The sequence below is a fragment of the Centroberyx gerrardi genome, chromosome 9 (genome assembly GCF_048128805.1).
Source record: "Centroberyx gerrardi isolate f3 chromosome 9, fCenGer3.hap1.cur.20231027, whole genome shotgun sequence".
NCBI classification, from domain to species: domain Eukaryota; kingdom Metazoa; phylum Chordata; class Actinopteri; order Beryciformes; family Berycidae; genus Centroberyx; species Centroberyx gerrardi.
Genome location: NC_136005.1, coordinates 21802810 through 21829184, shown reverse-complemented (window position 1 = coordinate 21829184; position 26375 = coordinate 21802810). Strand labels below are relative to the sequence as shown.

Sequence of the window (26375 nt, the reverse complement as noted above, 5' to 3'; positions counted from 1 at the left end):
TGGGTGGAAGTATGTACCATTGTTTTACCCATTTGCTGCTTGACTGTGAGCCAGCCAGTCAGAAAGCTGTCGAATCCTCACTTATTTTGACAGCTTCTCTACCCTTTACAGTGCCATCATTCCTCTTAGTGATAGGATACAGTCGAGTCTGATGAGAGAGAGAGAGACATGACAGCAAATTAACTGGACTCACAACCTCACAGGTGCATTGTATGCACCTGAGCCCACTATACCAACAAGCTGATCACCACTGGTTTGCTTTAGCTGTTACTTTGACATCTCTCCTCCACTGACACTTATAGGGCACTGAGTTACAAGTAGAGAGTGATAAAATGAGGCAGAGACAGAGAGCGAGTACAGCACGTCTGAATGTGGCTAACAATCATCAGTCCCAGCTGATGTCATCAACCCTGACACCTCCTTCCTCCAGTCTCCTCTGCTCTCCCCACCTCCACTGTAAACCCTTCAGGGCCCATCAGACTCCTAGAAACAACAGTTCTGAACCCTTTGTCCAAAACAATAGATGGGATTTTTTTTTTTAAGTTTCACTTCAGGAATATCCCTAAGTAACACGAGGGGTCCAGTATCACTGTGTTTGAGATGTGTGGCATTTCATGTCATATTTGCACTGTAGCAACCAACATTGTTTTCAGATTCACTGGAAGCCTGAGCACCAGTAAATTAGCAGAAAACCAGTGCCAAATACCTTAAATGTGACAAAAAACAGTGTGACAGGCAAACAGTGGCCTGAGTTATTAACTCCTTTTATGCCAGAAATAACATTGGACCTGCATGTTATAAAACACTGTTATAAAGTATTGCTCTTCAGGTTTAACCCCTAACCACACCTGCTGTAGGCAGGGTGTCTGCATCTCCTGAAAAAATCTTAAAATGTCTTAAAGCATATTATTTAAAGTCAAGATATTAAAATGTCTAGAAATACAGTTAAAATGGACCTTTTAAACAGTTTTAAAGGTCTTAAAATTGTTGTGGTACTTTGTCTACTTTTTTTTTTTTCATTCAGTAATCCACAGTTCAGAGGTCCACAGTTGTTTTGATTTTCATGTTTATTTCAGAGGGGACAATGCACTCATATTTCATTCTAGCTGTCACTAAAAAGTCTTACAAAGTCTTAAACTTGAAGTTGATGAAACTTTAAGCAGCCAGCTCTTGACTGGCCTTGTTCCCTAATGGAGTCCCTTCAGGGGTCGTGACTTGTTTAGATGTTGAGTTAGCACATACTGTAAAGCCACATCCAGCCCCAAGACCAGGTTAAACACAGCTTAGAGGGCTTAGCTGGACTTTGGCTGTTGGCTGGCTCTCTTGTTGTTTGTTCTAGAAAGAGAGAGATGGATGGATGGATGTGTGGAGGGAGGGAGGGAGGGAGGGAGGGAGAGAGAGCGAGAAAGAAAGAGAGTGGGAACAGGGGTGCTGTTGTTTGTTTTCTATCCCACATCTACAGGCCCCAATGCTTGGTGTTCTCTCACTCACATTTTCTTTAGCTCTCTTTTTCTATGGTTTTTCTTTCTTTTGCACTCTCTTTGCACTCTTCTTCTCTTTCTCTCTTTCTTCCCTCCCTCCCCTCCCTCTCTCTTACTGTCATACTCTCTGTTTCTCTCTCTTTCTGCATCTCTTTGTTTCTTTTGTACGTTCTCTCTTACGCTGTTTGTGTTCTTTCTTTCTTCTTTCTTTCTTTCTTTCTTTCTTTCTTTGTTTCTTTCCCTCCCTCCCACTCTCTTACACCCTCTCTCTAGTCACACACACACTTCCCGCATATCTCTCTGTCCGCCTGTCTCTCTCTCTCTCCCGCCAGCTTGCTGGATTAGCCAATTAGAAGCAAGCTATGAGCTCATCCGGTAGCCACGGCGACCGCTGGGAGAATAATATGAGCTCATCCTCTGAACAGAGAGGGAGAGAGGTTGGGAGAGTGACCCGTAACCATAGAACCACTCCACAGAACCACTTCAGCCGGCTGGTCGCGGGAATTGGCCTTATCTCAACACACACACACACACACATATACACACACACTTGTGAGGACATTTACTTTTACTCTCACAATGATAGAAGTACAATAACACACATCTGTACACGCGCTGGATCTAACTGTATCATCATATATTTGAGAGGGGAGAAGAGAATGTAAATAGGATTTGAATATAGAGTGGGGGTACAGGGTCAGGAAACAGGAAGGAGAGTGTGTGAAAAGGACAATGGAGAGGGAAGGTTGTATACCCACGCATACACACACACACACACCTTTTAATGGCATTATTTGAATCCACAAATTCAGTTACTTTGTAAAGGATTTCACTCATAAAGGATGTAGCATCATGTTTGCCATACAGACAGGCTGCCAATGACAGCTGAGATGAAACGGAATCCTACAAGCTGTTTGCACACGCACACACAACTAAATACACACACCTACCGAAACATACACACACACACCGGAAAAGCGCAAACCACGATCCGACTCCCCACTGTGCTACCAACTGCACCGATATCACAGGGGGACACTAAACCCTTCCTTCGCTGATAAAAAAAAAACATATAACAGAGAGGGGAAAAAAACTTAACTCCCTCCACATCTCTCCTTCTCCTCCTCCTCCTCCTCATCCTCCCATCCATCCCTGTTGTTGTCTCTTCATGTTCAGTACATGCACGCGGCTGCTTTTGGCCAGCGGGCAGCAAACTTCAAAGAGTGTGAAATTGAATGTCTAGACACCACGCCACCCGCCCTCGTACACACACACACACACACACACACACACACACATAGTCTCTCTCTCTCTCGCCCCAGTCCTATTGCCTGTGGACAGTGTCTTGTTTTTCTAACCCATTACTCAACAACAACAACAACAACAACAACAAGAAACACTGTTCTAGATATACTTGTTTGGCATTTATCTATTTTTTTGACATGGATGGCGACGGAATGGATTAATTCGCTTGATTCGTTATGCATTTAAATGAGAAGCGAAATCAAAACCGTTTGTCTGGCTGATTATGATAATTACAGTAGTTCTCGGTGGCAAGCCGCGCTTGAGTGCGACATGAGATTTGTCCCCCCGCCTCACCAGTTACTTACAGTACATGTGAACAGTGTTACCTTTATATCCTTCCCCCTGTTCTGTAATTGTTAAGGCTGCCCGTCCCTCACCGACCCGCCGCCCACCGCACCCCGCACCCCGCAGTAAGCAGTAAGCAAATGAGCTCCAACAATGAAGATGAGCTTTGAGCGGGGTTGTCTGTGAACGCAGCGGGAGAGGAGAGAAGGGAGGGCGAGGGAGAACAAGGCAATGAAAAGAGCGCTCAGATCTAGATGGCTCACATGTCACTCTTTCGCCTCGCCGTTTCTCCCCGGGGAAGCCTGTCTTTCTCTGTCTCTCTCTCTCTCTCTCTGTCTCTCAACCTCCTCCTTTGTCTCTCTCTCTCTCTCTCTTTCTGTCCCTTCTTGCCATCTCTCTCTTCTCGCTCTGGCTAATGAGTCTTTCTCCCCCGCTCGCTCTTTCTTCACTCTCCGTTTCTTTCCGGCGCAATTAATCCCGTTACAGCAAGTTTTCATCTGTTCCCTCTGAATGATTTTTTCATCTTCGTTGCTGCACTCTTTCGTCATCTACCTTCTTATCCTCCCTCTCCCTCTCTCCCAAGTTACCTCTCCCTTATTGTTATCAGAATAGTTTAAATTTGGCAAGTATAAGTAAGGTTGGCAGTAGCTTAGATGTTAGAGAAGTTTGCTTGTGAGCAGGAGGTTGCCGGTTTGAATCCCAGAAACAGCTGGGAAAAATGTAGGTGGGCAAAGCGAAAGAGTAACATCCTCTCCTCCCTTGAGCAAGGCACTTAACCCCCAATTGCTCAGGGGACAAAAATTGGAAGACTGTGGTTGTACTGGGAAAACTCCAAGGTGTGAATGTGAAGCAGAGTGTCGCTGGAAATGAGCAAGCAAGTTCAACTTTTCGTGGATACATAAAAGTTCAAAAAATTAATATATGAAATAAAACACACCAGTGTACAAGGGCTTTGACTAGGTTATTTGGGTCACATATTACAATATAGGATGTAGACACTAGGTGCACAACAAAGTGTAACATGGCTTCATATAGACATATAGTGCAGAAAAGGTGCACCGTATAACAGCAGACTAGGTATAAATGCACTACTTTTTGTTGTACTATTGTTCTCTGCAATATGTGGATGAATGTGACATGTGCATGCTTGTACTATATGTCTGGACGCTCACATTTGCGTGCATGTCTGTGTGAGATGGGAATACACTCGGAGCAAGAGTGTTCTAGTTTGTAGCGCGTGTGTACATGTATGTGAGCACCGCTTGTGTGTGTGTTTGCATCTGAGTGTCATCTCTAGTCTGTGCGTATGCCCCAAGCTAGTCTCATCTAGCGCTGGGGGGGAGGGTGTACAGTAGAAAGACAGACAGATAGATAGATATAGATGGCTGGGGGGTTGCAGCAGAGAGGTGCAAATTGAGGCTGTTTTCAGCTAAAAGAAGAAGGGATGACAGGAGGTGCAGAGGAGCGAGCATGTCTGGTTCCCGATAATGAACTGGGTCTAAGGGGGCCAGGGAGGGCAGACAGGGCGTTAGAAGGAGAAAGAGAGACAAAGGAATGGAAAACGGCTTCATTTCTGCCCCTGAGCATCACACACAGTAGTCTAGTTTTCTTTAACAGACATACATTTGAACATGTAGACACACACACACACACACACACACACACCCCTCGCTGCCTTTATGAATTTGTAAATGCATGAGAGGCCTACTCTGACAGTCAACATGTTTCAGTGCTTTGGTGAAATCTAGGTCAGACACACATCACAGGAGCGCGGGTTCACCTCTTCCCTTTCAAAACCACTTTTCACATTTTTATGAAGCTGTGTGTGTGTGTGTGCACATGCTCGTGCTCGTGTTTGCACTGTTCTCACAAACAAGCTGCCGAAGTGTGTCAAATCTAAGGGAAGCGAAATCCCGTCTCTGTCACTCAGGAAGAATTCCCATCAGGCCATCTGCATTGCCAGTCAACGTTAACATCAGTCCACTGCTCCCTGCTTTATTATCCCTGTGTACTAATAATGTAACACACACACACTCGCACACACATACACTGCCTGTAGGGTAAGACACACCTCCAGTCAACAGTCCTGCAATGTCTCATAATAATTCCATTTCTCATCAAATCCGTTATTTTGAACCCTGCACACATATAGTTTTTCCACATAGTCTGACAGTCTTTTCATCCAAACGGTTTATCTCCAACACAGTTCATGGCTGTGTCATATCTAGACACACTGATGCTCCGTTGACATTTAGAGGATGCTGTATTTTCCAGCGGAGTGTGAAAGGGGATCGTTAGGGTTTATTTCTGATTTGATGGATAGTGTTTGTATGCCCCAACCGATCTCAGACACTCAGCATTAGCCATGTCACTAAAATGGGCTTGGCTGTGTTTCAGATGGGTGTGGGCAGATTCGTGGCTGAACAGCCCGCAAGATGCTCTGCGTGTGTTAAAAAGATCTGTCCTCTCCCTGCGTGAACATGTGTGTTTGTGAGACAGAGATAGAGAGAGATTGATACAAGGGCAGTTTATGGTAAATCTCCAGTGATGGATAGGCTGCATAGGCTACCTATATAATCCTGTGTGCAGCATGTCCGTAAGGCACTCTGTGTGTGTCTGTGTGTGTGTGTGTGTGTGTGTGTGTGCGTGCACGTTTGACTAGATTTGACAGAATGAGACTTAAGCAGATTTTCCAATCCAAAGAGAACTTTGCATTTTAACAGTTAAGTGGATATTAAAGTACAGTAAGGAGATGAAGCTATTAAGTTCATAGTAATCCAACCATATCTAAGTTACAGTAGGACTGTACACAGTGTTTGCGCATCACACACACACACAGCATACTGTATGTGCTTATCATACACAGACAGGCTTTGGCAATAAACAGCAACATGCACAGTGAACATTCTCAGTTTTCTGTAACATCTACACATTGACTCTGTCTTTCTATCACTGTCCCAGACACACACAGAGAGTGGCAGCGGATGCTGAACGCACAGTCCCAGTGCGGCTCAGCTCAGCGTGCTGAAACAGACACCAGATAGCTCTTTGTTTTAATTGTTGGAGAGAAGCTGTGGCAAATCCACCTGCCAATCTATCACAGACACACACACCCACATGCACCCCCCGCCTCTCTCTCCCTCTCTCTCTCCGTCTATCTCCCATCCTCCCTCTCCCCACCACCCACGTCCCTCCCTCCCTCCATTATCTCCAGATAAAAACTGCCAGCGAGGCATTGCAGATTTCATTTGAATGTGTAAATTCCAATTAGGATTAGCTTGTTTTCTCTGCCGGCACTGATAGGGCTTTAGCAGCTAGCTAGTGGTAGTGTCGCGCCTGCTGGAACCCATGATAGACAGACTGATGAAGCCAGATTAGCTCCATTCAGCTGTGTGTGTGTGTCTGTATGTGTCTACTTGTTGGAGTTTCTCTGTATTTGTGTGTGTATTGTGTGGGTGTGTATGTGTGTGTGAGTGTGTGCATGTGTGTCAGCTCTATGCGTGCGTGATGCTCCATGTAGCTATGCAGTGGAGAAACTAATTAGCACGTTGTCTCAGCTACGGAGGGGACCAGTACAAACACCATGCCTGGATAATTGTACACTTTTGCAAATCCATTTGTCCATTTGATAGACCCAACAGCTGCATGTGTTGACGTCCAAGCCCTATTGGAGTGTCACAGGAAGTGTGTGTGCGTGTGTGTAGGAAGAGTGTGAAGTGGATCTGATGATTGGAGACTGAATGGCACAGCTGTACAGACAGAACAGGAGGAGAGGTGGATGTGGCTTTCAGACTGAAGGAGGCACAAAATGGACTGCCACTGGAGGATGGAGACCGAACGGGTGGCTGTCAGAAAAAAAGTACGATTCCAGACAAACAGCTAGCTCCAGTAGGGAGACAGTTGAATAGATGACTGGACAATGAGATGCGAACACATGCAGAGAGACAAGCTGTTGAAATGCAAACACAGACAGACATACAGGCAACCAGGCAGTGAGACAGATAGAAAGTAGGGGAGGAAAGGTTCACACAAGTCAAATCCATTACATAAATAGATACGGAGGTCACGATTGGATCATTTTTTGGTACAGCACGGAAAAAAATTTGGTGCCTACTTTTTTTTTTTGTGCTAAAATAAATACAATACAGTTTAATGGAGGTGTTATGAATAATATTGTTTCCATTATGCAGAGAAGGCATGGCTATAGGCATTGACACAAGAAAAATGGGGGGCATTAAGCTCATTTTGAAAATCCAAACATCCGAAGAACCTATAAAGGCTGAGTTACTGCAGTTAGGCAGGACTTTATGCAGATATCAGCATCCTAACACTTCTAACTGTTCAGACATGAGTGGAGGTTGACTAATGTTACTGCATGTTTGTTATACTTAGAGCAAGATTTAACCTCTTCCTTTGTAAAAAAAAAAAAAAAAAAAAACAGCAGATCTGTTGTTAGTTCAAGTGTTTATTTGAATACATGTCTTCACTGAACTATCTGGAAGTTCATATGGCATTCCTGAATTAGCAAACTCAAAATTAGGATTATACTGCTAGTTATCTTAGCCACCATTGATTGAGCTAACCTGCTGTGACCAAGTAGCACTCAGCTTGTGGAGTTAATATTTTCAGTGGTGCATGACAGTGTTGCCAGTTTGTAAAAATGATCGCACATACCCCCCTGGTGGTTTGGCCATTACCCTGGATTCAAATGACTAGCCATAATTAAACTGAAATTCATCCCATTCATCCCGTGGGTGCCACCCGAACCCAGGGTGGCATACCGAGTGGGTCAATATTATGACTTATGCCATTCCCTTACCTTAATAAAAACATTTTATTGGGCACACAGACAGGCAGTAGATGTAATTGAGGACAGTTTTTTCAGCCAGACAACAAAGTGGAACTGCGTAGCCGGCCTTGTCTTAAATAATGGAATGGATGGCTCTGTCTCTCTCTCTGTCTCATTCTGTCTCTCTCTCCCTCTATGTCTGTCATGACACAAACAGGCAGGGTTTCAGACCTCACCAATTTTCTTCTACAATGCCCCTGTCCCCTTTGCCCCCCCCATGCTCCATTTTCTTCCACTCTCGCTCTCTTTCTCTCTATCTCTCCCTCTGTTCTTCTCTTCCCTAGTCCATACAATATGAATGAGAGGCAAGCAGGAGGGTTGACACAGCGTACCTATCACTGGCGTAGCAGCCAAGTGATGTAAGAATGCTTGATTTGTCTTATCTCGTAAGAGATGTGTCCACTGACAAGGCTGTTTGAGTGTCTAGCAAGGTAAATCAGCCACATCTCAAGCTGCTTAAATTTGAAATCCTGGTGTGTTGGAGCCAACACTTCTGGCTTGAAAACTTCAGATATTTTAAGAAAGGGATGGTTTATCAGTAAATGTTATTAAAAAGACATTTAAGACAGATTTCTGCCTTTAATACTGCATTACTCTCTCCCTACTTTGTCACCCAAGGGTTTAAAGTGAGTGCGCTACCGATCCACTATAGCTCCACTTACTCTCAGCTAAGAGTCCCACTCTAACTCAATTCAATCATGTTAATGATAGAAAACACACACACACACATACCATCCATCTCTCCCTCCTAACAATCCTGTAATTAATGTCTGCTTCCTTCATCTACACATAACACACACGCTGAGTGAAGACAATTATTCCCAGCTACCAGTGGTAGTGTGGGTGGAGAAGAGGAGTTATATCCCCTCATTTGGAAGATTAAAAGCCAACCCAAATGGATGTCATTCCCCTTGGTGACACACACACACACACACACTCCTACACACCACTTCTTTTAGCCACTAATGGGGATTGGTAGTGTTAATGTGTCAGTGTGTGGCCCTGGTGAATCGTAATGGTTGTCTACAGTATTGTGTTTTACTCTACTCTGAGACACACACTCACTCTTGCGCCCCCCTAGCCCCCACCCTCACCCTCACATGCACACACATACACATAGACATACAGACACACACCTCTATTAGAGTCTTGCTTGTCCCAGTGGGACTCTTCCACTGGTAGACAGCCTCCCATGGCAGCCATTAAGCGGTACCAGGGGTTTCATTAGGACCACCGACCATGTCTTTAGAAAGGCCTCTCCCCAGCCGCGGCACAATTAGCTCATTCACTTAGTGGATTTTTATGTTGCTCTTAAAAGCAGTATTTCACTTTAGCACAACATTTTCATTTCCTGGCACTCTCACGTGAATCTCTGACATTATGAGCAGTCAGCTTGTTGCTACTGCTGATGTATTGACCAGCTTTTTCTCCCTAGACTCTCTATATTGATATTTGCAAACAGGAGAATTGGCTCATTCAGTCATCGTGGTTTTATGTTGCTTTCAAAGGCTTTCATTATCCTTAAATGATGAACATTCATGGACTTCTTTGATAATCATCAGGACTATTTAGGTGAATTGTGCAGAGTGCAGTGTACACACACCACCCTCCCACACACACACACACACACACATACACACACACACACACACACACACACACACACACACACACACACACACAGTTCTCAGTGGTTTCAGCACTCTTTCATTATCACCAATCATTACACCAATCCAGATTAACCCAGATATTTAGCTTGTTCCATGCTGTCCCACCTGAGTGAGAGGTAAATTTACTCTTGCTGTAATTAATGATGGATGAGCACTGCTAGATTCCTTGCAAGTTCCTTGATCTACTTAAACACAAAGTTGCCATCCTTGCCAACGTTTCTATAAATATTCAGAGATAAACTATAAGGCTATGTGGGATTTTGTCTTAATTTAGTTTAAATCTCAACAAAGCCTTTCCCACCTGTGGCCTGTTGAGGTATTGGTGAGATAAATTTCTAAAACCAGGTTTTCCAAGTCCAAGGCCAAACAGGTCAATATATCATTAGAAGCTGGTTCGATTATGTAACCTGGAATTAGGCTCTGGTGCTGCAAAGGCCTAGTGGGGGCTAATTGGGCTCAGGGGCTTGTGTGTGTGTGTGTGTGTGTGTGTGTATGTGTGTGTCAGAGTGGTTCAGGCTACAAGGCTTGGCGCTAGAGAGGTTATGATGGTTTAGCAGTATGCCTGGTGTTTGTGTTTCTCAGGCCCGGGTTTAGTGAATTTCGTCTTGTACTCTTGCCTCGGGCCCTGAGCTTACTAAAACATGCCAGTGTTCCTCATGTGAGGGCTCAAACAAACTGCTGTGTGACTCTTTTTGGGTACTTGAAGAAACACTGCTGTCAAGTGAGTTGTGCGCAGTACTATGTCAGCTTTGGAGTAACTCCAAAAACCACGGGAGGGAAGTCGTGCCTATGATTAATAATAGATCAATGTCTTTATAAGAGTGCTGCACTGCATGTGTTGTGTGTGTGCATGCGTCTATGTCAGCGTCTTGATCGGCATATTTTTTTGCCGGCATGTATACGCGTGTGTTTGCACACACTGAATGTCGGTGCGTTTATGTGCGTGTGTGTGTCTGTTAGTCTGTTTTTATTTGTGTGTGTCTGTGTCTTTTCGTCTCAGCCCTACGCCTGTGTAAATGCACTGCGTGTCATACCCGAGTCTCTTTGTTGTGAATGCGTTCTCATTAATATTCAGAGTGTTGATAATGAATGCTAGCTGCCGGCTGCTTCCCTAGCTGTAATTGGCTCTGCTGGAGCGCTACTCCCCTGCATCGTTGTGTTAATTGCATGTTTTAAGCTCGGCTAAAACATGTTATTATGATCGGGCCCCTGGGTGGAAAATCTAAAGACTTGCACACAAATGGCTGCATTTGCGCATACACACACGTACTGTACACAGAGCGGTTAGACACAGACCTTTTCTCGCACACAGACACTCTTTCTCTCTCACACGCACACACACACACACACACACACACATGCATACTTAACCACTCATAAGCACTCGTCATCATGACATTAATTCTCATATCACCCCACTCCTAATGGCCCTTTGGTTGGAGAAATGGTGCTGTCGAATGTGTTTATGTGTGTGTTTGTGAGCTGGATGTGATTTGTTTGTGTGTTGGCGTTCACAATGTGAGTGTGCATGCTGATACCAGCCTGTATTCTATGTCTATGCCTGTGTCTTGTGAGTGTGTGTGTGTGTGTGTGTGTGTGTGTGTGTATGCGTCCTGCAAGACAAATGCATGGCAGTTGACAGCCCTCTATCGCCGTGCCTACCTGTTGTGTGTGTGTGTGTGTGTGCAGAGAGAGAGAGAGAGAGATGGAGAATGAGCAAAAGCGACTGAGAAAAAAAAAAACAGACAGGCAGAAGTGATACAAAGAGAGTGAGGGAGACAGACACTGACATAAATACAAAAAGTGTGAAAAAGGAGATATGCAACGATAGAGAGAGGCAGTCGCAGAGGTGGAACATCACATTAGCATAGCTGGTGTTGTGTGATCCTGTGCCAGGCCGGGCTGGGTTGACGGCATTAAACCCTCTGTCCTTTGCACTCTGACAAAGGCCCTGTCAGCAGGACACACACACGTAGCGCTGGGTGTACTGAATTATTGATTGATCATGCACATATGCAGTCTTTCCACCTCTCCACGATTAAGCCATTGCACTTGCACGTCTGACTGTGGATGTGTTATTCAGCCTGTTTCTCTGTTTTATTTGTCACCACTCCTGTCAGCTATAGGTTTGTTCCCATAGTATCTGTGCCCGTTCCTCCTGTCACCTGGCCACTTATTTCCATCTGTGTGTGTGTGTGTGTGTGTGCTGGGCTTGCTTCCATCCTCATCCTGTCCATCACATACTTGGCACAGCAGTGTGAGGTTACAGTGGTTACAGCGGACACAGAGGGTATGGCTGACAGCCACCACTGTCTGGAACTGCAGCTGTTCCTAGTGGCCGATGGGACTATCAGTACGACACACACACACACACACACCTAATTTTCAATAGCAATACAGGCTCTGGTCTTTTTACATGTTAAGAATGAGCTATTAGCTTTTAGCTTACATCCCCTCACCTCTACTCCCCCCTTCTCCCTCTGTCCATCTCTCTAATTACACTACGCTCTCTCTCTCTCTCTCTCTCCTCTCTCTCTCTCTCTCTCTCTCTCTCTCTCTCTTTCGCTATAAAGGATAATATTGATGCCTGTATTCCATTGGGCAGATTGCTTTGGGCTTTGTGTTCTGCGGCCCCCTTATCCAAGCTGTCACTGGGGATAATTTCATCATCGGCTTGCTTCGTGCCTTTGATATGCTTAACGCGGGCAGGGTGGTGTGTAATTGTGTGTGTAGTTTGTATTAGGTATTAGCTTTTTCTCTTGGGTTATTTTTGCGAGGTGGCTGTGGGGTGAACATCCCCCTCAGGGCACAGATAGGACCTGCAACGCATGCACGAACACACACACACACACACACACACACACAGACACACACACTCCATAATGCAATAAAGTCTACCAGATCAGGGTTGCAAAGGAGCATCATTTCACATTACAGGGCTAGGCGTGGGTGGGTGGATGGATAAGGGCATAAAGTACGTACTTAAACCCACTGACTCTCCTCCATCTCTCTCTCTCTCTCCCTCTCTCTCTCTCTACCTATCTGTACCTCTCTCACCTCTACTCAGTCCTCTCTTCACTGCCGTTTTGCTGTTGTACAACCAGAGAGGGGAGCAAAACTGCGGAGAGAGGAGGCAAGAGCATGAGAGGGGCGAGATGCATAGTTAGGGGAAAGCAAGAAGGTTGAAGAGAGGGTGAAGAGGAGGAGGTTAGAGGGATGGAGATTAGAGGGTAAAAGGGTATATAGGAGATGGAGAGAAATGGGAGAGGGGAAGAGAAAGCGTAAGATAAGAAATCAACTCTTGTGTGATGCAGGCCCAAGCCATTTCCTGCCCCTGTGGGTCTGGGCAACATCTGTTTATAAGACTAATAGAATCACTGTCCCTCTGCTGTCTGTCCAGTCTGACAGGAACACACACACACACACACATAACCACACTCACAATCTTGACAATCCATTTCTATCTGACTACATTAGTCTTGTTCTATTCTAGGGAAACTGACTGAAAACTAGCCAGAACTTGACTGGTATTGGCGTAGCTCGCACACACATGCACACACAAGCGCATGGACTCACTGTTATTATGCTGCAGACCTTTGCAATACAGTCACTTTCACCCACTCACTCTGCTTCAACTAAACTCCATTATGTCCATTAGCTTATCTGTACAGACAGAAGAGAGAGAGAGAGACACAGAGAGAGAGAGAGGGAGAAAGAGAGACAGAGAGAGAGATATGGAGGGATGGAGGGAACTTATCTGACTCCCGATGACACAGCCATCTCAGACAGGAACAGAGCGTGAGAGAGAGAGAGAGAGTGTGACAGAGAGGAGGGAGTGTGAAGGAGAGAAAGGAAGACAGGTTTGGAAGCACAGCCAACAGGCATATTTCTCTTTGTTAAGTGCTGTGTATGTGTGTGTGTGTGTGTGTGTGTGTGTGTGATTAAAAAAAGTGCTGTATCTGCTTTGTTTGCAGTTTGGAAGTTCCTGTGTTGCCCTCCCTCTGAAGTAGTTGATTAAGAGCAGAAGGTGTCTGGAGGACATCAGCACAATACTCACACCATCTTGTCTGCGTTCTCTCTGTCTTTCTCACTTAAACGTAAACGTGCTGCGTGTAGCATTTTATCATCAGCGAATCATTACTGCATACATTTTGAGCTGTGCATATGCATAGCAGTGAACAAGTACATGCAACATGCTCTTTGCATCAGGAAGCAGCAGGTTTTGGGGAAATGTGGTCTTAATTTTGAGAAACACAAAATGCTACACGTAAAATGGTCACGCGTAATCCAGACACAAGACTGTTTTTGTAGCATCCACACTGAACAATGTTAATGAAGATGTTTTTCAAACTAAACCAGCTGTTTACCTACACTGGGAACCTGGTAACCCATGGTTTGACATCACTAGAGCTCACCTACACACACACACACACACACACACACACACACACTGTGTATAGGCCAGATGGTACTCTCTAGGAGAGCTGTGATGTCAGTGGTCTGTTTTGTCAAACAGTGTCTAGGAGCTGGCATATTATATAGGTTGTGTACATACAAGGTATTGTACTGCACTATTTCAAAAGTACCAAGGTCCATACATTTTATAAGGTCAAGACAAACCAACAAAATGATCAAGCACTGACAACAATGCTGAAGTTTGGCAACTGAAATAGTCAGTAGAGGAGAAAGACAGCATATTTGTGAACTAAACATCGTTTGTCCCATTTGCCCAATGAAGTTTTGCCAAACTTGACTCAACCTTCTCAGCTGGCCTGGCTCACAGGCTTTATAGACTGCAGCAGTCTCCCTCTCCATGTTCTCCAAACAGTTCATGTTTTGTATTTTTTTCTTTCTCTACTTGAACCGTTGTTTAACATATAGACTGTTCTTTAAGCCAGGGTTTGTTTTCCTATTGCTTCGGCACCCAGGCTCATTTAAGCGTATTAGTCTACTTATTTTGTCATATAAGATCCACCAGTATTAGACCCACAGTGCATTTTGGGTCCTAAGCCATATATGAAGAAACCAGGCTATAAGCCTATCACCTGAATGCGGTCACCCCTCTGCTCTCATGGTGTGATATTGAGACACACCTCCACCCCCTTGTGGTTGATTGTGGAACCTGCAGCTTGGATGCACACCAGCTCACCTTTTCAGCTCTGCGTGGCAAGATTTACATTTACACCAAGACAGGGTTGCTTCGTACTCTGTAGACATTTCAGTCATTTGGCTAGTGCCATCACCAGTGTTTCCTTAAAAAGTGATGAGTTTTGATTGGCATTCACTCTTACAACTCTTACAACAGTTGACAGCCAGTCAACTGTTCATGTGCAGGATTGCAGAGGTTAGCGAGTGATATTCTCCATTCTCACCCCTCTCCACCTCTCCCCATCCCTCTCAATAGGCAGTGAGTGGCATTTCCTTCTGTACTGTATCCTCTCTTTGTGAGAGGTGTCAGCACTATCTGGCATTGGTGTAAAAAGAAGTAGGACCTGAGTACCATAGATCCTATGAAACCCTATGAAGTATTGCTTTCACCCCAAAGCATTGAACCACCATAATAGACTGCTCAACTCTGAACACTTGGCATGAGATTCCATGAATGTTGTAGCAGCTCATACAAGTTGTGTCACAGTGACACCTGTTGGTCAAGCTGCAGTATTGTGTTTTTCACACTTGTGATGTTCTTTCAATGCAAAAACAAGGCTTTGCACTGTAGGACAAACTAAACGACAACATGTCTCTTTATTGTTGAATCATTTTTCAAGAATTGCTTTGAATTCTTATTTGTTTATCCATTTATCCAAAAGTGATGATCCAAATAATTAAAACCCTCTTTCTTTCTTTCTCTTTTCAGAAGGAGCTGAGCCTTCCAAGAAGGGGCAGTTTGTAAGTACCCATCTTTCCTCTCTCTTCTGTCCAGTCAGGATCCCACCTGTCTTCTTTGCTTTTCTGCAGAGGTATATGACACGTTTGTGTCATCTGGAAATGTACTGAAAGCTTTGAAGGAGCACTGCAATGAACCAAACCTAGATACAACTACTATGAGGTTTGCATGTATGAGTGTCAGAGTTTCCCGTACCATTGAATAAAGTTGGTGGGTCACCCTGCCTTCAGAAGCCGCCGATCCACCAAAAATAATTTCATTTGTCTGGGTTCAACATCCTGCAAAGAAAATGTATCTCTTCTAAAAGCCCACTGGTCAAGAGCAGTAGAGTTTCTGCTCCATTGAGTATTTTGAAGGGTTTATCTTGGGCCTGCAGTCATGAAACATTTCTAATTGTTGGAGACGACGAAGGGTTTCATTCTACATATCCATTTTGGAAAATAGTTGTTGACCTGATATTCATTGCTCAATATTTCAAAAAGGAAGAAAAAAGTTAAATTTGAAGTGCAATGTTTTGTAGGACACTGCTACCAATATACAAGTCATTTCACTGCTGTACAATATGTTTGGTGAACTATGTCACATTGTCACCTGGTAAGCCCTGCCAAGGGATTGACTGACACCAGCGCCTGGCCTGGGACACACACACACACACACACACACACACACACACACACACACACACACACACACACACACACAAAACAGACGCCAAGGATAAGTCTTTTTGGGTGTACATGTTCTCCTCTTATGTTTGTTTAGTACTGTAGCATCGAGACAGATATAAACTGTTTGAGTTGGACAAGCAGTATTATCATGTATCTTATAAGCCCTAGGATCTGAAAGGCCATGTTACACAACACGGATGAGCGAGTTTGTCAATTCAGTTTTGTTCCTTATAGCCGCTGTTATCTACATTAATTTTGTCCCAACAGGAAATCCCTGTCAAGTTATGGAGAGAGCTTCCAGTAAAGGGTTAAAGGACAAAGTTGAAAGGCCATTGAGGGTGTGTGTGTGTGTGTGTGTGTGTGTGTGTGTATAGTACTAGAACAGCTGAGCATCCCACTGTGGATGGATGCAGACCTATTTATACCTGTGTGTGTGTGTGTGTGTGTGTGTGTGTGTGTGTGTGTGTACGTGTGTGTGTGCCAGGAAGCTGATTTATTGAGCTAAGTAGAAGAGCTCTGTATGTATTTATAAAAAAGTACAAAAGTGGTGGCCGTACACTCACACTTCTGATGAACAACAAAATGGGGTAGAAGTTTAGTCATTATATGAACAGTATATCAACAGGTTAAACATTATTTGAACATATGAACATTATATGAACAGTATATCAACATGTTGGAGAACATGTTAGAGTGGTTTCTTAGCTGTTTCATATGGAAATATAAAGGCGTGAAGCGTCATCCATCAGTCAGTCAGCACGCTGCTCTGTGTGGGGAATTTGCTTGCTTGCAAATTCAGGGGGCTGATGTGCATTTATCTTCATAAAAAAAAAAAAAAAAAAACATTGGGCATGTGTGGTGGCTTAATAGGCTGTGTGGCCTAGTTAAGTGGGTTTAAATGAAGCTCACAATGCTTGTCATTTGTCATCCTCCATCCTATCTCTCTCTTTCGTCTTTACTTTCTCTCTTCGCTAGAATCCAATATCGCCAGAGTGTCATAGAGAATCTTATAAAAAAGGAAAGTAAAAAGTTCGCTGTAGCTGCAGTCTAAACCAAACAAACAAAAAAAAGTTTACTTTTATCTCTCCCATATCTCCTAGTAGCGCTTTGAAGATACAGAGCTGCTTTATCAGAGTCTGCCTTAATATCAGCTTAGAGCCGCAGGGGTCGGATGGTGGTGTGTGTGCGTGTGTCTCTTATATTTTTCCTTCTTTGTGTGTTGTGCAGGGTGTCTTGTTCACATTTGCAACATCTATAATTATGTGCGTGTGTGTGTGCGTGTGTGTGTGCGTGTGTGCGCTGCCTGGCTGGTGGGTGTTTGAGCTTCAAGCTATGCTGTGAGATTCTAGGCAATGTTTCTGCCAGCGGGTGCTGTGCTGCTTCTCTGAGTTCGCTCTGCTTGTCTCTCCTCACTGAGACATCACAGTGTGTTCGCTGGCCGGTAGCTGGATCCCTGCTGTCTGTGGCCACACTGTGAAAGCACTTATTAGTGGACGTGGTTCAGGGCTTGATGGCACTGAAATCAAGCCTTTGTCTTGTCAAATCAAAGACAATCCTCTCTTCTCCTGTCGTAGACTCTTTCACTTGTTTACTGCTGAGACACTTACCCTGCACACGCATGCATACACAGCCAGACAAATCAAGCTTTAATATTTCTAGTTTCATCTCTTTTCCTCTCTAACCTCTCTCTCTCTCTCTCTCTCTCTCTCTCTCTCTCTCTCTCTCTCTCTCTCTCTCACACACACACACACACACACACACACACACACACAAATGCAGAGCACAGGTCCAGATTGGTGTGTAATTACATTCTCATGTCCTGCGGCTGCTTCTACGTCATCTCAGTAATCACTCCACATTAACAAAGAACAGTTTGTGTGTGTATGTGTGTGTATGCAATCCTATCCCAGTCAGCATCTAACCCTGAGCCGTCTGTGATCCAGCCCATTGTCTATGAATTAGCAATCTGGCATGTGAACTGCATTTAGCCTCATCAGGGGCACTGGTGTCCCTGGGCTTCTCAGAAAAGAGAATAGGCACACGGAGGATAGAGGGATAGAAAGAGAGGAAGAGAGACATGGAGAGAGGGAGAGAGGGAGGCAGGGATGACAGCTGCACTTCCTACATGGTCTTGTAATGTCATGAGAATGTCCCGTGTGAGTGTGTGTGAGTGAGTGAGTGAAAGAGAGAGAGAGGGTTTTCCCTTTTAGGTTATACTGTCTGTGTGATGTGTGTTTGAAGTAGTCAAGAGGACATCTCAGGCTTGCTGTCTCTCTTTATCTTCCCTCTATCTCCCCTCTCTCTTGTCACCCCCCCCCCTCTCTCTATCTCTCTCTCTTTCTCTCACTGTCTCCCCCCCTCCCTCCCTCTGTCCTGGGATGTCTGTTGAAGAGGCAGAGTCAGTACACTAGTTGACGGTGGACAGTCCTGTCAAAGCGAGCAGACAACCTGAGACTTCCATTTGCTGGGTTAATCCAAGGGAATTAACCCAGCAAATGTACCCAGGGATAGAACTCTGTTCCTGGGGACACGCACAGCCAGGAGCGCCCCCTCTCTGCCTCTGGGTGATTCAGATGGCACAAGCTAAGGGTCCGCTGTGGCGTTTACTGAACTTGTCTGAACTTTAGTTGCAGAGTGAGGGATCCTTTTCCTCTTTGTCTAACTTGATGGAACTACTTGGAAGTTGATATTTGTGAAGATTTGGGATATTCTTTCATTCATGTGCAAGGAAAGGACTGTTTTGTCTGAAATTTGACTGCGGTTGTGGATTATTTAGATGCGAGGAAGGGGGTGCAAATGAACTCCTAAGGATTTTTTTTTTTTTTTTTTTTTTGCTTGTTTGTTTTTTGTCTTTTTCCAAATAGTCAAGCAACTTGGACCTGGACATTTGGAAAATTAACTATTGTTGTGTAGCTTTGGATGTGGATTATTCAGAGGTGACAGAAGAAAAGGGGGAAGAGGAAATCTTGGATAACTTGTTGAGCTCCGTGGGATATTCACTGACTTAGTTCATACTGCTTAGATAAGAGTGTGTGGTCTGCATGTGTAAGTGGATGATCTAGCGAACGTACAGAGGCTATGTGTGTGTGTGTGTGTGACTCAGCAAGTCTGTGCTTGCCAGTGAAAGAACACTGTACCCTAGATACCTAACATAGTTGTGTGTCTGTGTGTTGGTCTGCGTGCCTGTATGTGTGGATACCCAACAGCAGGTGCTGACGTAACTTGTGTGACACACTCTTATCTCTCTTTCCGTTAAATATAAAACTGTTATTTCTCAATTGACTCATGAAAGACTAATTGTGGAGCTGTTTGCACATCTTTGGTACTCTCTGGACACGGGGCGAGCCCATTGGCGAGGATGACTTTGATGGATAGGTGAGCTTACACAGTCCAGTGGATTATTAAAGATTACCGGTGACCTGTTCCTTTTGTCCTGGGAGACGAGATGAAGAGGAGGAAAGAGAGAGCAGGGGCCCCAAACCTTCGACTCCAGTAAGAGTGTGTGTGGAGGATATTTGTGGTAGTCTGGGTCTGTCTGTGTGTGTGTGTGTGTGTGTGTGTGTTCGTTTAATAGAGAGAATGCGTGTCCGATTCATATCAACATGACCATTGTCCATCCATTGTTGTGTGTCTTTGAGAAAGAATCTTTGTCTGTGGTACTGTGTATCTATGTAAATGTTGCTGTTATTACCTTTATCTAAATCTTTCCTTATACAGGATATACCCTGTTGTACTTGATTCAAATAGAGTTTGCTGATTTGGGTAGAGAGAAAGAGAGCGAGAGAGATGCCATGCGCAGGGCTTAAAGACCTCCGGCCAGGTGCCTGTTTTCCGGCATATGGACGTTTTAGATTCACAAACTATTATCGACAAAAAAAAAAAAAAACTCACTCCACGTGGGTTTTTGTTTTTGATGCGTTTTATCCAATCATATTCAGCGAAGCAAAGCAATATTTTACATTTACCAATGGAATGCGAGCAATTTTTTTTGCATTTTATCCAATGAACAGCAAGCTACTTTCTATCACCATGTAGCACCGATTCCGTGGTGTAGCACAGCTGAAATATGGAAACGAAGTTCATGAAAGCTGGTGGAGATACACGCGTCACTGAGAGAGGAGTAAAAAACAAACGGCGATAGGTATGGATTGAATAAATGGGTGGAGACGGGAAACCGTTTGACACTTGGTGCGACAAATTAAGAGAACCGGGTGTTTGTTCTGCACTTTGAGCTCAACCAGCAGAAAGAAAGTGCTCTTTCCGCATGAGGTCAATCCAGACACAACGCCGCTGTGCGCGCGCTCCGATATCTGAGCACACCGGGAGCGACAGTTACAGCTGCCGCTCCAGCAGCAATGACAGACCGGAACGTGATCTGTCTTTCACAATTTACAATCCTCATTCAGCATCAAAATGTGGCATTGCTTTGTCTGTTCTCTACTGAGCTCCCCAGGGGTCACCTGGTAAGAAAAAAATAATTGATGTGGAAATCCATACAGGCACCGATTGGTAAACCGCGCACGGCTCCATGTGCACGGAATAGTAAACCGTGCGCATGGATTAGTAAACCGTGCCCTCGAATTAGTGCGCAGAGTCCTAAACCATGCCCGCGGATTAGTAGACCTGCACATGGATTTGTAATATGTATTGATAACCCACAGAGTTGCATGTAAAATTTAATTAACATGCTTTTTCTACAAGCATGATTTATAGGGAGTAAATGGGTTTCATATTGTCACCAAAACACACATCGGATCATAAATTAGACCTACTGATGTGATTAATCAATGGTTATGGTTCACATATGGTCTAGGTGCCTAATGGCTATTACAGCTCACTATATGTATGCCAAGCTGTGTGTAATGGCTCTGGCTCACTGTATATTGGCCTAAAAGTCCCTCTTTGATGTTATCAACGTAGATATTACAAATCTGTGCACATGGTTTACTAATCTGTGGGCACGGTTTAGGAGTAAATTGTAAGAAAACCGTGCCCACTGATTTCCACATCATTTTTTTTTGTACCAGGTGACCCCTGGGGGGCTCTACAGTTATCCTTATTGCACTAGGTTTATAGATTAATAATGCTGTATGTTGAATATTCATTCATTCAGCACAGAAATATGTCAATTGTTTTCGTTGTTCTTGTTATTGGACTAGTTTTATAGGGAAATAGAGAAATAAATGGTGCGATAGTGCAGTGTGCTGACTACCCCCCCCCCAAAAAAAAAATCAGTCAGGAACATTTCAGGCTCAGAATGTTTTTTTGCTTTAAGCCCTGCATGTGAAAAAGAGACAGAGAGGTCTGCATTGTCTCACTATCTATCTTACTGTCACTACAAATATAGCCTTGTGCGGTAGGCGAGCTCAGCTTTCATTACACACACATACACACACACACACACATATACATACATTCATACATTACATTCTGAGTCATGGAAACACCCAATACTCAGAGCGGAAAACCACAAGGAGAGAGAAAGATGAGAAGGTACGAGAGAGAGAGAGAGAGAGAGAGAGGCATTAGCAGGGAGGGAAATCCTTCATCAGGACAGCAAGCTAGAAATAACAGGCTAGTGTGTTTCCTCACACACTCTCCCTCTCTCTTTCACACACATGCATGCAGATGACACACACACACACGCACAGCCCTAGACCCCCAGCAGGTGGTCTCACCCATTCTGTCCCTCTCAGTGGGGGGGTGGGTATGTGGAGACTAACCCCATATGGCCCTTCTGCCCTACCGACCTGCGCCAACTGCCAGCTAAATACTGTAGGCCTAGACAGAGAACAGGCATACACTAGAAGCTAGCCCTTCAATTCAGTGACCATAAGATGCACAACACAGCAGGATAGGTCGTGGCATAGATGACCATGTTGGCGAACTGCTTAGCTTGGTATCTAAGCCGTTTCCCATGGCAGGTAGAGCGAGCCATGATGCAGCAAAATGAGACTGACTGGCGATATCTAAATTTGACAGACTTTACAGAAACTCCACAGCTCCAGGGCTTACTGTATCTCGGTCCGCTCATACTTTGACTTTCATCTCCTCACCCCCCTTCCATCCCTCACTCCCTCATCCCATCCCCTCTGCCCCCTGGGAGTCCCGACGAGGCTCTGTGAAGTTGCTCCAGAAGTTTCTATCCAGTTGCCAACTGCGATTAACCGCGCCAGGCTATCTGCCCGCTGTGAGGGGACTGAAAGACCGATATGCAGGCAGGCAGGCAAGAGAGCAGATAGAAAGGCAGGCAGACAGACAGTATGGCTCAATGGGTAGAGAGCGTGGCACTAACGCTGCCAGGAATTAGGGGTCCAATTCCCACCGGAGCAACCCATGCAAAACTGTATGCACTCATTACTGTTAGTCACTTTGGATAAAAGCATCTACTTACTGCGCAAAAGCATTTACACATTCACACGCACACCTAAAATGTGTAAAATCGTGCACTAAATTGCAGATGTTACAGGTAAGCTGAAAGAAAGGCAGACCGGCAATTTAGGAAGGTTGAAAAACTGATAGACGGTGTTTCCACTCAGCCCTTAACAATATTTTCTCATATCAAACCTCTTTAGTTAAATACTGCTGAGCTACGCAACCTCTCTACATAACACTGCTCCTTGCACATGGCTCTTCTTCTTTATCTCTTTCTCTCTCATCCTCTCACATTAGTTTACGGTGTGACAAAGGCCATTCTTGAGAACCAAAAACATTGTTTGTCTCCATTACATGCATTCCATTATTGCCTCATTACCAGCTAACAGGACACATTCACATAGACACACACATCTCTATTTACTCCCACCTGCCAGGTCGAGCAGGCCTCTCTCTCATCATGCATCCTTCCATCCTTACACTCCTCTTTTCCGCCCTTCTTCTCCTCTCTTCATCCACTCTTCCACTCCCCCTTCTCCTCTGTTGGCAGAATCTGGTCGCCGGCTCAGCTGCGTTGCCACGGTAACAGCAGCCTCCTCCAGCACCTGCTGTCCCCCACTTCCTTTTTTCCCTCCATCATTCAGCCCCCTGTTGTCGTCCTCTCTCCCTCTTTCTCCTCTCCTTCTCCTTCGCCCTGCTCCTCTGATGGTCCTCTTTCAGCCCCAGTTCACCAGGGAGGAAACCCTTTCCTCTGGAGGTAAGACTCACACACTGTGTGAGTATGTGCACACGTGTGTGTGTGTGTGTGTGTGTGTGTGTGTGTCTGTTTGCCTCCATTACTTAGTTTGCTGACCTTCTGTTGAGTATGTAAAGTCCCAGTAAAATGTGTTGAATCAATAGCAGTGTTTTCTTTCAGCCTGTGTGACCACTGTTAGCCTTTACCAGAACACTGCACAACTGAAAGGGCACAGAGACAGTGGCAAACAGCACTAATAAGCTGTTTGTGTGCGTGTGTGTGTGTGTATAAATGTGTTTGTCTGATGACACTAGAAAAATTCCACTTGTATAAGCCTAGAGGTCATCAGTTGCTTTATCATCATGAGACATTTAAACATTTTCAGTCAGACCCACCCAAGAATTCTTTACTGGCCACCTAAAGGAAAATATCTAAAATATATAAAGTATCCTGAAATGTCATACAACATATTGTTTTCTTGTCCCTATTGAAAGCTTCTTAAACTGTTTCATCTCCCCTAAATTTCTACCACAGCCTGTCTTAAGGCTAGGGAAAACTACAGAGTTAATCAGAGACACCAAGCTATAAGTTCCATTAGCCATGGATACATTTGCCTTGCTTCAATGCAGTTGGAGTTAATGGCATGGCATAGTTGAGATTCGCATTACATGGTGTCTAGATAGAATTGAGAATAGAGAGTATAGAGAGTTTGCCCCTGTCATAGGAGTTGCCTGCCAGATATAAGTCATTGGCTAGCCAGGCTAGACTTAAATAAGCTTAGGGCTGAGAATCGAAAGACAATACCTATCAGAAATACCTATCAAAAAGCTTCAAAAGTATGGATACTTAGAGTGGGATTTCATGTATTCTACTGGAAATGGACAAAAAATGAATCATTGATGCACAGCAAATGATTTGTGATATGTCACATTGAAATGTGCTTTCATTTGACACAGATGAGTACTGGAAAAATATTGTTTTAGAAACTAGTATGGTTAAATTCAAATGTTACCCTCATCCTTGCTTAGCTAGCCCACTCACTAGCTGTCCTTCTGAGTGTTTTAGTGTACTAAAATATGGCTGAAAGATGGATGAACTGTGGCCGCGCTGATGATGAAATGACACTTGTGGATTCGGAATGCCTCTTGAGGCTGGATTGGACATTCGTTGCGTTTTGAGCGGTATAGAGCAATGAAGAGCCGTCGTCTGCTTTGTCTCTCTCTCTCTCTCTCTCTCTCTCTCTCTCTCTCTCTCTCTCTCTCTCTCTCTCTCTCTCTCTCTCTCTTCTCTCTCTCTCTCTCTCTCTCTCTCTCTGTCTGTGACATGCAAGCCTGCTTGTCTGGCTGCATCGCTCCATCCCAACTAATCTGTTCCCCCGCCATAGATAAGTAGATTTACATTATAACCCATGTGTGGCACGCACATACACCTACCAGTAGACCTTTGGAAGCCAACAGAGGCATTGAGATGTTATCTGTATTTACACATGCTGCCTGAAGGTACAATTGCACATCACCTACTTTTAATCCATATTTTATATTTTCAGGAATATATGCAGGGTATCGCATGTGCTGTTCAAGCAAAACATATCCTGCTTTTTGGCTCTTGACCTACAAAACTAGTATTTTAAATTGGATATTAATTTCATTTCATTACCTGCCAGTCCAGTGCCGAAATGCTGTTAGACACATTCATCACTGTGGAAATCTCAACAACTACAGAGAAACAAAACAGTACAGTGAATTTGATCAGATTCCTTTTTGGGTCATAGACGTTTGTAGAGTGAGTCTGAGAGAACAAAGTGATGCCAAACTTCTGCCCTTCTCATTTGCTTGGTGTGAAAGGCAATCAAGCATGCAGTGTTCAGGGGTGAAAAAGGGCTAGTGGTTTGAATACTTTTTTGAATACTTTTTTTAACGATCAGGCTGGATTTGGGCCAGCCAAATGTGTACTGAGTGAATCCTGCGTCTTTTATAGATGGTATTTCATTTCAGCTCCTAGGGTTTCAAAGAAAAAATAGAAGTACAGATTACCTTGCACACCAACCAGATGAGACTATGCATCAAACATTGGTGTCATCCTTTTTTCTCAGAATCCCTTTCTAAGCTACTTAAACCCACGAACAAACCAAACAAGATTCAGTGTGAGCAATATGCAAAAATGCAGAAAATCAAACAGGGGACAAAGACTTTTCACAGTACCGTATCTTGTCTTATCGCTACAGTTTTTGCTGTTTATGCCCAGCTGACCAGACCGGATAAACAAGGTTCCACTGTGCCGTACTATACTGCAGCTACAACTGTACTGAACAAAACAACTGCTCACTACAAGCCCAAAATGACCAAAGAGATCTTTGGAAAGGGTTCAGTTCACTTTCTTGGCTCTTATACAAATTTTCAAAATGTTGTTTCCAAATTCCTCTCTCTCTCTCTCTCTCTCTCTCTCTCTCTCTCTCTCTCTCTCTCTCTCTCTCTCTCTCTCTCTCTCTCTCTCTCTCTCTTCTCTCTCTCTCTCTCTCTCTCTCTCTCTTCTCTCTCTCTCTCTCGCTCTCTCTCTCTCTCTCTCGCTCTGTCTCTCTCTCTCTCTCTCAATTCAATTCAATTCAAGGAGCTTTATTGGCATGACGTACATGTGCACATGTTGCCAAAGCATAGATTCAAACATAAATGAGATAGAAATAAAGTAAAATAAAATGAAATAAACTGCATATTAACTATATAGATTCATCACATTTCTGGACAGTAACAACAATAACAGTGATGATTACAAAAAAAGCAAAGTTAAAGAAGAGTTTACAGAGTTGATGTGTTTCTTAGATTATGGCATGACATCACATACTGAGCACAGAGTTCTACTGTTTCAACATTTTCTCCAAGCAGGATACACATTTTTTGGTTGATACTGAGATTTTGAAAGTTCTCTGTTCTTTCAGAGATTTTTGAAAAGTATGTGTTCCTGATGTGTTCATACTTGGTACAGGAGAGAAGGAAGTGTTCTTCACTTTCTATTTCTCCTGAGTCGCAGTGCACACACCCTCTTTCTTCTCTTGGCAGCCAGGTTCTTCTGTGCCTGCCCGTCTCTACAGCTAGCTGCTGGTCTCTCCTGCCCGTCTCTACAGC

At 44.2% G+C, this 26375-nt stretch overlaps 1 protein-coding gene across 2 annotated transcripts in view; it reads left to right on the top strand.

The window, feature by feature from the left end:
- mast2 (microtubule associated serine/threonine kinase 2) overlaps positions 1–26375 on the top strand; it is a 165979-nt gene that overhangs the window by 82842 nt on the left and 56762 nt on the right. For both annotated transcript variants that reach the window (XM_071913467.2, XM_071913466.2), the window contains exon 4: positions 15448–15479. In XM_071913467.2, coding sequence (XP_071769568.2) covers positions 15448–15479 — 32 coding nt within the window. The remainder of the gene's footprint in view (positions 1–15447; positions 15480–26375) is intronic.